The sequence below is a fragment of the Geotrypetes seraphini genome, chromosome 8 (assembly GCF_902459505.1).
Source record: "Geotrypetes seraphini chromosome 8, aGeoSer1.1, whole genome shotgun sequence".
Lineage (NCBI taxonomy): Eukaryota > Metazoa > Chordata > Amphibia > Gymnophiona > Dermophiidae > Geotrypetes > Geotrypetes seraphini.
In genome coordinates, this window is record NC_047091.1 from 25878180 (window position 1) to 25891781 (window position 13602).

Genomic DNA, 13602 nt, shown 5'->3' on the forward strand with positions numbered 1-13602 from the left:
TTTGGACAGTGTCCTCGTGCTGGGGCTGAATTTCAGTGTTTGATGTCTGTCTCCTCTCCCTGCATTGCTCTGAAAGGAGATCCAATCTCCTGGCCTGTGCAGTGTTTGGCACTTGTGTTGAGACTGTGAGCCAGCGTACCAATTAGACTGACAGACATGGGGGAAGCCACTGCTTTGCCTGGATCGATAGCAGGGACTGTTGCTATTGTTTGGGTTTCTGCCAAGCACTTGTGATCTAGATTGGCCACCGTGAGGATGAGCTACTGAACTAGATGGACCCAGTCAACCCAGTAGGGCTATTCTTATTTTCTTAAGTCATTTCACAGAAGCCCTCAGCGGGATTTGAACTGGTGATCCAAAAGCAAAAGACCATGTGATCTTCTGCCAGTTCTCTTAATCTCAACTCTTTTAGATAACTCTAGCAGTAACTTAAGCGCACCGAGAACAAGAGCTACTGCACTTCATGTGTCTTTTGCTGTTGGGGCACTTCCATGACTAGATAAGGTTGGATTCAGAAAGTAACATGTAGTGGTCTCCCTGTAGTTCAGGAGGCAGGAAGAGCTGCTATATGTCTGCTCTGCCCCATCTCTTCCACACTGACAGTGCTGAGTATTTCACATGGTGTGTAATTACTTAACATGAGGGTGTGACCTGGCTACAGATGCAGCTATGGAAACAGCAGAGAGACTTTCTGCTCTGAAGAGAAACACAACAGTCCAGCTTGCCAGCCTATTTGGTGCTTCGCAGGAGGGACAGGATGAGTTCTGGCAGAGGAGACCCAGCCCCTCGGGCCAAGAATGTGGTGCTCTTTCGGAATGGGGACCCCTTTCACACTGGAAGAAGGGTTGTGGTGAATCGGCGGCAGTTTCTGACATTTGAAGCCTTCCTGAATGAAGTGACTACAAATATCCAGGCGCCCACCGCAGTGAGGAACATCTACACCCCACGGCAAGGTCACCGCGTCACCCAGCTGGACGCATTGCAGAATGGCGGCTGCTATGTGGCTGCTGGGTTTGAAAAGTTAAACCTCAGGTGTGTTCAAATACTTTTTATCTGACAAGCTCTGGACCTCTCGGGGACTCCAGGTGGTTTGAATCTAACATGAACTTATGGTAGCCTCTGTATTCATTCTTTTTGAGGGCCTTTCAATATTTACCAGAGCTGGCTGCTTGCAGTGTGATCTGTAAGAAGCCTTTGGGCGCTCTGTTACCTGCTGCCATGTGTGTAAACCTGCAAAGTGCTTGGATTTCTTTCGGTCTGAACATTGGCAATATCACAGATCTGAGCTAAAGTTGCTCCTTTCTTGGCTGAGGTCCTGGACAGAGTGATTTTATAAATGTGGCAAAAAACAGGGAGATTAATCCTATTAAAAAAAAAAGAAAACCCACTACAATTACTTCTGTGAACGAATGATTAACTTTTCCCATGATAAGATATTTGATTAGAGGGGAAAAGGGGTGGGATTTTATTTCTGATTATTACATAATATATCAATATTTGAATGAATTCACAATAAAGATGATTTTATGTATTATTGAATTGGGAGGGAGGGAGGGATGGGGGATTATTATATTCAATAAGAATGATATAAATTTAGATTTCTTACATAATATTTTAACATTATAGAATACTAATTTCCTAATGAAATGTTAAATTTGATGCTAATATGTGAGTTAATCAAGTGTGTATCTTTAAGTTTTATATGAGTTTAATTGATACACTTGTAACATACAAAAATGAATAAAGAATTATAAAATAAAAAAATACAATTACTTCTGTGATTAAAATTCTAACTGATTGGACCAACTGCTGATAGAAGTTGGCTTATCTCTCACCCTCCCTGCCCTGCCACTGTGGTACCTGTGGCCACATTTCCTCCAGGTCTCGGCCACGTTTCCATCTGGAACTTAAAGCAGATGATGCCTGAAGCATCGAAAAAGCGACCATTTCAAACTTTCATGCTTGAAAGATTATATGTAAATCTAGCTTTCAAGTCAGTTATGCATAACTTAGCACCACTATGCAAATAGATTTCATGAATATTCATTGTATAGATTAGGAATAAAATACTAGTTTGTAATTCTCAAGGCCTGGATCATTGGAAAGGATGGCTCTAGTCCACAGCAGAGGGAACATTAAAATTGTACATCAATCCCAGCATCCTGCTTCCAACAGTAACCACAAATACCTGGCGGGGATCCTAAATGTAAGATTTCAACCCCCAGGGTTAAGCAGTGTCCGCAGGTCTAGCTTGATAGCAGGTTTGGGATTTTTCCTCCAATAACTTGTCCAAACCTTTTTTAAACCTGGCTACATTACGTGCTTTTACCACATCCTCTAGCAACAAGTTCCAGAGCTTAACTATTGGGTGAAAAACTTTGTTTTATTTAAATGCTCTATGTAACTTAATGGACTTTATTCTTTTTGGAGAAAATACTACAAATAAATAAATAAGGAATAATGTCTCTTGGAAATGTGCAGAATTGTCACTAATGAGCTCTCTGGAGAGGAGACATTTTTCAGCCGGGGGAATTTGCTCATCTAACTGTTTAGCTAGCCACATCCCTTTGAAAATTAATTTTATAATGCATTTCTATGTATAAAGTGTGGTTGACATTCATAAAATGGCTGTTGTCTACCTGCTTACAATTTTCCATCTTCCCTAGGCCATTGCTTGGGTGGACAGCAGATGCATAGCCTACATACTGTTCACACGTTGACAGTGTAAATTCCTGTGTGCTACTGGGGCATTGTAGCAGCTGAGATATTCCCCGTGTTAAAAAAGAACCAGTTTACCTAAATCCTACCCTAGTATAAAGGCGCATTCTGGTCTAGTTTCTTAGTTTCACTTGGAGGATCTGGTTTTGATTCTGAGTCCATGCTTCCACCTCTTGGGTCCTGAAGGCAGAGGAAGAGTCTCAGTCATTACTCATGTTTTCAGGAGTTCAGGGAGAGCCTGATGACCCTGACATCAAAGGGTGGCGTGAAGGTCTGAAAAGCAGGCTTCGATATTCTAGGATGTGCCATTATCTACCTTGTCCAGAGAGACCTTCCCAATGTGAATTCTGCTACAATTCTCTTCTTTTTCTTTGCAGCTGTTTGGCTTCTGGCATGAGGCTTCCTGAAAGGGACAGGAGAAATGAAGGCATACAGGTAAGCCCTGTGTGGGGAAAGGGCTTGAACAGTCTGCTCAGTGCTTCTTCCCCTCTCCCTACATCTATGGTGTCCAGAAGGAAGATAGAACTTGTGTTATGTTTGGAAATGGGATGAATAGATCTAGGGACCTTTTCTTGCTACACGTTACCTGTTGATCCCCTCACCTATGTTTAAAGTGTGTCAGTTGGTTTTTGGCTTTTATTAAATTGTGGGCTCAATTTTCTTAGAGTTGTCCATTAATTAACTTCACTCACTGTGGGGATGAGTCCATAACTGCGTGCTACCGTTTATGTGCCCTGGTTCCATTATAGAAACATGACAGCAGATAAAGGCCAAATAGCCCATTCGCAGCATCCACTTCTCCTCTCCCTAAGAGATCCCACGTGCCAGTTTTTGTCTCCACCACTTCTACCGGGAGACTATTCCATCACCATTCTGTAAAAAGTGTTTCCTTAGATTACTCCTGAACCTCTTACTTCATCCTGTGCCCTCATGCCAGAGTTTTCTGTCACTTGAAAAAAGCCAAAGAGATATTTAAATGTCTCTATATCCCCTTTCAGAGGATACATATCGAGGTCTACTACTACTGTTGTTTATCATTTCTCTAGCACTGAAATGCATACACAGCACTGTACATTTGATGGACCCTGCTATGAAGAGCTTACAATCTAGTCTGGACAGACAGGATATATAGGTGTAGGGAAGTTCCTTGCAGAGGGAATAATAGGAAGGACATAGGTCATTTTACGGTGAGTGGGAGTTAGGAGTTGAGAGTAACCTCAAAAAAGTGGGTTTTTAGCTTGGATTTGAATACTGCTAGAGACGGAGTCTGACATAATGACTCAGGCAGTTTGTCCCATGCATACAGTGCAGCAAGATAGAAGGGACGGAGTCTGGAATTGGTAGTGGAGGAGAAGGGTACGGATAATAGGGGTTTGCCTGATGAACAGAGTTTGTGGGGGGAGGGGAGATAAGTGAAGAGAGAGATTGAGGGTCTGCAGAGTGAATGCACTTGTAAGTCAGTAGGAGGAATTTGAACTGTATTCAGAAATAGATGGGGAACCAATGAAGTGACTTGAAGAGAGTGGTAATGTGAGTAGAGCAGCTCTTGTGAAATATAAATTGTACAGCACGGATTGGAGAAGAGAAAGATGGTTGAGTGAAAGACCTGAGAGAATCAAGTTGCTGTAAGCCAAGCAAGAGATGACGAGGGTGTGGAGGTCAGATTTTGGAAGAAGCGATAGGCTTTAGCAGTTTGTTGGATCTGAACAGAGGAGAGAGAGGAGTCAAAAATGACCCTAAGATTGCAAGCTGATGAGATAGGGAGGAGGAGAGTGTTGTCCATAGCAATAGAGAATGGGGGGAAGGTATTCAGTTTTAGATGGCAGTGAGACATCCAGGCAATGTCGGATAGTAGATCTGGGAGACATCTGCATAGAGGTGATACTGGAAACCATGAGAGGAGATCAGTGCACTGAGGGAGTGAGTATAGATGGAAAAAGGGGAAGGTCCCAAGACAGAGCCTTTAGGTACACTTATTCCCCCTCCCCCCCCATCCATCCCTGTAGCCCGAAATCAGCCTCATCCTTCTCTGCTTCCCCTCCCTGTAGCACAGCATCATCTTATCCCTCCCCTTCTTTACCCCTCCTCATCTAACGTTAGCCATGCCCTCTCCCTCCCTGTAGTATCAGCCTTCCTCCAATAGAAACACCATTCTGGGTACTGTAGCAGTATCTCCCTCTCCCATCCCACCTCCTCAACCCCAGTGCTGAAGTCACGACCAAATTTCCCATACTCTTTTCAGTATTACCATCATGACATCAGGATCATAAAACCACACCTGTACTTCTCTGAACCACACTCTGCTCTGTCAATGAGACGAGCCAGGCACTTCCACTGTGCCAGTCACATATAATTTGATCTTTCCACTTTGACCTAACTGTGTAACATAGGTTTTGGTCTCTTCCATACCTAATTAGGAGCCTCATACGTTCCCTCCCACCAGCCCGTGCAGCCTTTCTCTTCTAGCCACAGGCTGCCAGTAGCTGATCCAGAAGTCTTCCCTCTGACATGAAACGCAAATGCATCCGAGGGAAGGCTTCCGGGTTAGCCGCCGGCAGCGTGTAAGAGCCACTGCTGGGTGGATGGGCCTGGGCCCAAACTGGGTGGGCCTGCCTGTGGCTACACCCCCTGGTCTGTCTGTAAGTCTAGGTTTTCATGCTGGTGTCCAGAAAGTCCTGCTCTTGGTGTTCCCTTCTCCTTTTCATAGTTTCATAAAATTTGATGAAACGCAGCGTTGTACATTAAAAATGTAACTCTGAATAGGGAACATAGACTGAAAGGCTATCTCACTGCTTCATGTTTTTATGAGTTGTGTTCTGGACTCTTGTAATCTGTCTTTCATGAGCGGCAACTGGTGTGAGGGCTCCAGGAGAGATTGCAAGGAGCAAGTTGCTGACCTGGGACTGGGGTGTTTCTGTCTATGATTTTAGGCCAGACCAGCTGTGAATCGGAAGCTGAACATCTCTGCTCCATGGAAGAAGAGCATGCATGGGCCCTGCATTATCCAGTGAGAAACTCATCTCTCTTCTGTGGGGATGGAGGAGGAAAGTGGGTAATTTAATGACAAGAAAGGCACAGGGACTTTCCCTTTATAAATGCAACTCATGCACATATGAGCTGAAAACTCCAGCATAAAGTTACTCCTCTTCTGGGGGTGGGGCTGAGGCTGGTGAGAATCAAAGCATAGGAGTGTATTTTATACAATGCACAAAAAAGTGTAAATTCTGCCCCGGCCAGGACGATTTGCAGCTATTCTGCAAAAGTTAGGCACTGCTTTTGGAGTTCCTTCTTCTCTGCATCTAGATCTCTAGTAGCCTTTTACAGTATATCTTGCTCTAGTCACTCAAGGCAATGGGTAGGTCAAAAAGACCATGTTGGGAGCAATTTTCTTTTACAGGGCTATGCACAAAGAGCAAGCAAATCATAAGCATGCTATTTGCCTGGCGATTGCTCAGAAGAGCAATCGTTAGGAACAGCTCCTCCTCCTGCCTGTAGCTGCCATTCTCCTTCCCTCTGCCCAGCTGATGGCAGCTCCGGAGCCACGATTATCTGAGAATCGGCAGAGGAGAGAGCGGCAGATGCCAGCTCAGCAGATTTGCAGCTTCCCCTGCTGGCTCTAGAGCTGCGATCAGCTGATTGGGGCTAAGCTGCAAATCAGTTGAGCTGGCAGCCATTGTTCTGCCCTCTGCTGGCTGTCCGGCAGGGGAAATTACAAATCAGTTGAGCTGGCAGCCACTGCTCTCTCCTTTGCTAGCTCTCAGCTGATCATGGCTCCGGAGGAGCCACCATCAGCTGGACAGAGAGAAGAATGGAGGTTAGCTGCAGGCTATTTTTATTTCTTAGAGGAGAGCAGCTGTTGTAAGCTAAGCATACAATACATGCAGAACAGCTACCGGCAGCTCCAGAGTTGCAGGAAAAATTCCCCTGTAAGAGAGTGGTGTTCCCTTTAGTGAGGCGTAACCAGTAGAACAGCAAAGGTGTTGATGCCCCTGTACAGGTCGTTGGTGAGGCCCCACTTGGAGTGTTGTGTTCAGTTTTGGAGTCCGTATCCGGCAAAGGATATAAGAAGACTTGAAGCGGTTCAGAGGAGGGTGCCGGAAATGATAGTAGGTTTGCGTACGAGGAGAGACTGGAGAGCCCTGACTATGTATACCCTAGAAGAAAGGAGGGACAAGGGAGATATGAGTCAGACGTTCAAATACTTGAAAGGTATTAACGTAGAACAAAATATTTTCCAGAGAAAGGAAAATGGTAAAACCAGAGGACATAATTTGAGGCTGAGGGGTGGGAGACTCAAGAGCAATGTTAGGAAATTCTTCTTTATGGAGAGGGTGGTGGATGTTTGGAATGCGCTCCCAAGAGAGGTGGTGGAGAGGAAAATGGTGGCATTCAAAAAAGCGTGGGATGAACACAGAGGATCTAGAATCAGAAAATAATAGTAAATATTGAAGAACTAAGGCCAGTCCAGGCAGACTTGCATGGTCTGTGTCTGTATATGGCTGTTTGGGGGAGGAAGGGCTGGAGTGAGCTTTTCGGAGACTTCAGTAGTTGAAACTAAGCACAGTACTGGGCAGCAGTAGCGTACTAAGGGGGGTGCGTAGGGGGCGGTCCACCCCGGGTGCCAGCCCAGAGGGGGGTGCTCCCGGCCTTGCTGTTCAGTCCCCCCCACCCCCGAAGGACCGCTCGCCCCCCTGGCCTCCCTGCACCACCTATGAAGCAGCCCGCCGCGGGATTGCGATGTCGGCGATCCCTGTGCTGCTTCGGCGCTGCTTCCTGCGCCGCAGTCCCGCCCCTCCCCTCCTCTGACATCAGAGAAGGGGCGGGACTGCAGTGGAGGAAGCAGCTCCAAAGCAGCGAAGGGATCGCTGACATCGCGATCCCGCTGCGGGCTGATTCAGGTGGTGCAGGGAGGCCAGGGGGGCGAGCGGTCCTTCGGTGGGGGGGAACTGAACTCAAGGCCGGGAGCACCCTCTCAGGGCCTGATTCAGGTGGTGCAGGGAGGCCAGGGGGGGCGAGCGGTCCTTCGGGGTGGGGCGGGCCGGCAGGCAGGCCTTCAAGGGGGAGGGAGGGGTGACAGGCAGGCAGGCCTTCAAGGGGGGGGACAGGCAGGCCTTCAAAGGGGAGACAGGCAGGCAGGCCTTCAAAGGGGGGACAGGCCTTCAAGGGGAGGGGGTCAGGCAGGCAGGCAGGCTTTCAAGGGAGGGACAGGCAGGCTTTCAAGGGAGGGACAGGCCTTCAAGGGGGGGGGGACAGGCAGGCCTTCAAGGGGGGATAGGCCTTCAAGGGAATCAGGCAGGCAGGCCTTCAGGGGGGGGGGGACAGGCAGGCAGGCAGGCCTTCAAGGGGGGTGCAGGCCTTCAGAGGGGGGGTGCAGGCCTTCGTGGGGGTGTGCAGGCCTTCGGGGGGGGGGGAGTGCAGGCCTTCAGGGATGGGATGCAGACCTTTAAGGGGGGGATAGGCCTTCAAGGGGATCAGGCAGGCAGGCCTTCAGGGGGGGGGACAGGCAGGCAGGCCTTCAAGGGGGGTGCAGGCCTTTGGAGGGGGGGTGCAGGCCTTCGGGGGGGGGGGGAGTGCAGGCCTTCAGGGGTGGGATGCAGACCTTTAAGGGGGGGACAGGCCTTCAGGGAGGGGGGCCCTGGTGTAGAAATACACGGAGGGAATGAGGGGGTTCAAAGAGACGCGCATATGCCGGACTTTGGGTGGGAAGAAATAATGGGTCTGAAAATAGAAAAGAGGGAGAGATGATGGACCATAGTTTTTAGAGAGGGAAGGAACAGAAAGGGAGAGAAGTTGGACACAAGGGATGGTGTGGAGGGGGGGATAGAGATACTGGATAGGAGGGTAGTTGGGAAAAGAAAGGGAGAGATGGTGGACCCTGGGGTGGTGGGGAAGGAGGGAGAGATGCTGGATGAAAGGGTAGTTAAGAAAAGATAGATCTGTGGAGGGAGACGAAAAAAGGATAGATGCCAGACCTCCTGGGGAGGGAAGGGAAATGGAGAGGACAGAGATGGCAAATGGATGGTTAGCATGCAGAAAGAAGGAAGAAGGAGACCCTGGCAAGCAAGTTATCAGAAGACAACCAGAGCCTTGGACCAACAAGATTTGAAAAATAACCACACAACAAAAGGTAGAAAAACTAATTTTATTTTCTGTTTTGTGATTACAATATGTCAGATTTGAAATGTGTATCCTGCCAGAGCTGGTGTTAGACCACAAACGTGAGCTAGGATTTAACAGAGAGGAAAAGTCCTTTTTGTTTCTTTATTTTATTTACACCACAGCGCCAGTGTGGTTAGGAGAAGCCAAAAGGGGGTGAAAAAGCTATAAAATAAACCCACCAGGATGTTAAAAAAAAACCACAAAAAAACCCACCCAATTGGGCAGGAAAGTTGAATCGAAAAACCAATTCAATAGGCTGAATCGAATCGAAATTTTTTTTTTTCTTGAATTGGGCAGCACTAGTTTGCACTACTGTCTTAGACTTTAGGACCTGGGATTGGAGAGAGATGGCATCCTCAGTACTTTATAATGCAAGTGAAACGAGGATTTGGTCAGACTTTTGAAGGGTCTGCAGAAGAAAAATATTGTATAGGCCGGGGACATGAGACAGCAGGAAACGGGAACTTTTCTTCCTTCTATTTTTGTGAATGGCAAGGCTGAGGATGTCAGAGAGTTCAATTAAAATATGTGCTTTATAAGAAAATATAATAATGTGTTTTATAAAGTTTATAAGCATTGCTGGCCTACCCGTTGAGGTGTTCCTAATGGTGGTGGTGGTGGCGGCAGCGTGTCAATGTGTTGAGAGGAAGAGGTGGTCTGGGAAATTCTGCTGAGCAAACTCTGGGTCCATTTCCACCCCCCAGTTAGTCCACGCCTCTCAACTGGTTCACACACTGAGTGGGTCTTTGGGTGTTGTGCCTGGGTAGTTGTTTTGGGATCTCTTCTAGTGGTTTGTCAGTATCTCCTTGTGGTCCAAGGAAGGAAACTTTGTTAACCTTAGCATTGACCTTCAGAATATGTTTGTAACAGCGCTGCTTGTGTGGCATTAGACTATGTAATGATCGAAAGAAAAAAACAGATCTTTGCACATTTTTGCACTATATGGTGGGTGTATGAGGAGATTCACATTTCCTGCACAGCTAAGTCCTTGTGAAGTTACCTTGTTCTTTCTGTATTTGACATCTAGCAAGGTCTCTGTTTGGAAGGAAAGAACTAAGCTTAAAAATGAAGTGGCCAGAAGTTATGGTAAAAGCAGATAGCATTGCTGATTTTAAGAAAGGTTTGGACAAATTCCTGGAGGAAAAGTCCATAATCTGTTATTAAGATATGGGGGATGTGTCTGCTTGCCCTGGATCGGTATCATGGAATGTTGCTACTCTTTGGGTTTTGACCAGGTATTAGTGACCTGGATTGGCTACCATGAGAATGGGCTACTGGGCATGATGGACCATTGGTCTGACCCAGTTAGGCTATTCTTATGTTATGTTCTCATCTGTAGGGGCCTTTGTTTTCACTTCTTATTTTAATGTATTTTTTTCTGGGAACTTATCAGTGTTTTTTAGAATGGGAACAAAAATGGAAGAGAATTAATGTGTGTGGAATGGGGGGGGGTTTACTAATTTCTTCAGCTAAATAATTAAATCCACTTCAACCAGACATAGAACTCACGTACCATTCACACACCCTCCAACCAAAATCGTCAAAAGAAAAAAAACAACTGTTCGACAACCTCCTAACACTCGACCCCCAACTCTACAACCTATTGACCTCGACCACAGACTACAAAACCTTCAAAAAAGAAATAAAAACACTTCTATTCAAAAACACATAAAACCGAACTAACACAATCAGAACTGTCCCAAGCACCTGCAACTACTCCATATGTACTTCTGATGTCATGACAATTCAGACATAATTTATGTTATGTTTGGATTAATGGTTACATATATGAGGTTCAATAAAAGAAAATTTTCAGTGCCTGTTTCTATTATGATCATTTATTTTTCATGGTTATTTCAAAAAATATTTTTTTACATGGGGGGGGGGGTGTCAAAAAATGATGGGCCCCGGGTGCCACATACCCTAGGTACGCCACTGCTGGGCAGTGCTTTGGATTCTTGCCCAAATTAGCTAAGAAGAAGAAAAAATGAAATTGAATCAGGTTGGGCAGACTGGATGGACCATTTGCATCTACTATGTTACAAATAAAGCTTATTAGAATCCCTGGATTTGCATAGAGTTCTCAGTGACTACTATGAGGATCAGTCCTTTTGAGGATCAGAAGCTGTGTTTCCCTGCTTTGAGTCACACAATCCAAATTAGTGGCAATTAACATCAGTAATTTGTAGTTATCAGCTCATTGATTGTTAATGGCTCGTTAACCATCTGAGGATCACACCCAAATTTGGGCAGCCTTGATAGAATCCAGGGGCTATGTAATTGCCAGTATTCCAGCTATGCACTACAATGCAATGGTGCGTGGTTTAAAGATGGGTGGACACATGGGCAGGACACACTTAAGTGCATAGATTATAGAATATTATAATTTATATGCATGTTTTAGCACGCTAGGTGTAAGTTATGCACATGTGGGATGTTATTTGTGACTCTGGCCAATAGGGAGCTAAGGGCTAGATTCACAAAGCAAATCGATCATGTACCAATCGGTTTTCGATCCCTTAGTGACCAAATTTCCCTCCGGCCCGATTCACTTACCTCTCTGCCGACCATCCTCTGATCCGCGCATGCAAATGAGGGCAACGGCATGCAAAGTAGGCAGGGACCCAATTCACAAACCAAAACCCTGCAACACCGACTGGGCTGGCCAACACTCCCAAACGACTGCTGAGGACCAGTTGCTCAAGCCCTTTCCGGCTGCCCTGCCTTCTGCCACCTTCCTCTGTCCTGTCAGCCCCAATCTCCTGCTGCCCCGAACGCCTCCTGCAGCCCCGACTCTCTCCCTGCCTGTCAGGATCAGAATGTAGATTAAGTGTACAGGGATGGCGCGGGCGGGAGATGCGGTGCACATAACTGAACAGAAGGGAAAAGGCTGAGAGAAAAGAGGATTGTAATGAGCCCATTTTCAGTCCCCAGGGCCTGCACATTGCTGCCAGTTGCGATTCTTTCTTCACTGATAGAGCTCTGGTTCTACCTTAGAAGCAGCTAAGTGAAGTTTATTAGCATACGGTGCCAGCTCTGCATTTACCTTGTTTGCACTGCTGTCCTGAAAAGTCCCACCCTTCCTCGCAGTACAAGCCCGTGGTTTTAACCCGCAGGCTTAAGTGGGTTAACATCACTGGCTCCAAAGTTAAAAAGGGGGGGGGGGGGGAAACCCCCAACCCTGCGCATGCGCTGGGATCATTATAGAGCGATCCAGGCAGACAGATGGGGGTGTTCCTCCGATCGCCCCCATCTGCATATTGAAGTTTCCTGAATTCATCAGACCTGCCCGGATCGGGCCCAATCGGACAGGTTCGTGAATCTAGCCCTAAGTGACTTGCCCAGAGTCACAAAGAGCTGCAGAGTAGGGAGGTGGAGGAAGATAACATGCCCTTAATCACGCAAGTAATCACAATTAAGATTTGAATCACAATGCAACCCTTACTGTCATCCTAGCCTAGGGATAGGCAATTCCGGTCCTCGAGAGCCACAGGCAGGTCAGGTTTTCAGGATATCCACAGTAAATATGCAAGGAGGCAGTGCATGCAAATCCACCTCATATATATTCATTGCGGACATCCTGAAAACCTGACCTGCCTCTGGCTCTCAAGGACCGGAATTGCCTATCCTTGCCTAGCCAATGCCATCGGAGAACAGGAAAATCCACCTTCTCCTGGTGTTTCTAATTTATTTTTCTAACGCTAATAGGACATCCACAGCGCTCTACACCTTACATACACCACCTGGCTCTGAATGTGAAATGTGTCTCACTCTCTCCTGCCCAGACCTGAGGTTACCCACAATGCAGCCCGTATCTCCCAGCCTTCAGGAAGATCAGGGTTTGGACACACGGGATGAGAACAGTGTGGCGGAATAGTTTCAGAAGGGATTTTAATTTTTCCCTGTTCTTTCCTGTGCACTTCTGAAGTGTTTTCCGAAATGGGGACCTGCTTAGCCCTCCTTTTCGACTGCTTCTCTCTAAAAGCATGCTGCAGCAGTGGGAGCTGATACTGAGCCAGCTGAGTGAGAGAGCCAGCCTGCAGACCGGTGCTGTACGCAAGTGAGTACATAAACCCTATAAAAGGCACTCGCTATCTATACGTAGAATCACATTTAGCATCTGTACGTGTGACTAACATTAGGCCAATGAAAACCAGGCCTAAATACCTGCGTCGAAGTTGTACGCAGATCAGGCATGTTCTATAATAGTGTGTCTATCTTTTAGAAACGCCCATGATCCACCCATGCTCCTCCCCTGGCCACACCCCCTATTGAGATTGACACACTACAATTTACATGCACCACTTTATAGAATGAGCTTAGAAAGTTGTGCGCATTCAATTCTTAGCTGTTAATTGGGTCATACTACACAGAATCCGAGTCAAAGAGCCCCTCCATTTGGAGTGTGAGTGCCCTCGTTCCATTTCCACGTTCCTTCCTCGGAGCTGAGACTTGCTCAGCAGGGCTCCTTCTCCTTCTCTGTAGGCTGCTGAAGTGGAAGGAATGGGTTTTAAGATGTGGGGTCATTCATCTTTCCTCTGTGCCCTCCTCTCAGACTCTGCACTCCAGATGGCCTACTCATAGCCAGTGGTGAGGAGCTTGTGAGTGGAGAATACTACATAGCCACAGGAGCAGAAAAGTACAAAGCCCTACCATATGTGGAGCTCTGGGTGTCCAAGAATCCCTCCCAAACTACGTTTCGGTAGGTAAATAGCATGACTCCAT

The 13602-nt window shown here is 46.8% G+C and overlaps 1 protein-coding gene across 5 annotated transcripts in view; it reads left to right on the forward strand.

Annotated features, from left to right (window-relative positions):
- Nucleotides 1-13602, forward strand: part of DCDC2B (doublecortin domain containing 2B) — a 22689-nt gene continuing 9087 nt past the window's right edge. For 2 of the 5 annotated variants that reach the window (XM_033954571.1, XM_033954569.1), the window contains exons 1-5: nt 9-1032; nt 3096-3153; nt 5649-5725; nt 12806-12937; nt 13433-13579. In XM_033954571.1, coding sequence (XP_033810462.1) covers nt 758-1032; nt 3096-3153; nt 5649-5725; nt 12806-12937; nt 13433-13579 — 689 coding nt within the window. In that variant the 5' untranslated portion in view covers nt 9-757. Of the gene's footprint in view, nt 1033-3095; nt 3154-5648; nt 5726-12805; nt 12938-13432; nt 13580-13602 lie in introns of all 5 variants that reach the window. The other 3 variants (XM_033954567.1, XM_033954568.1, XM_033954572.1) reach the window with 3 other exon arrangements.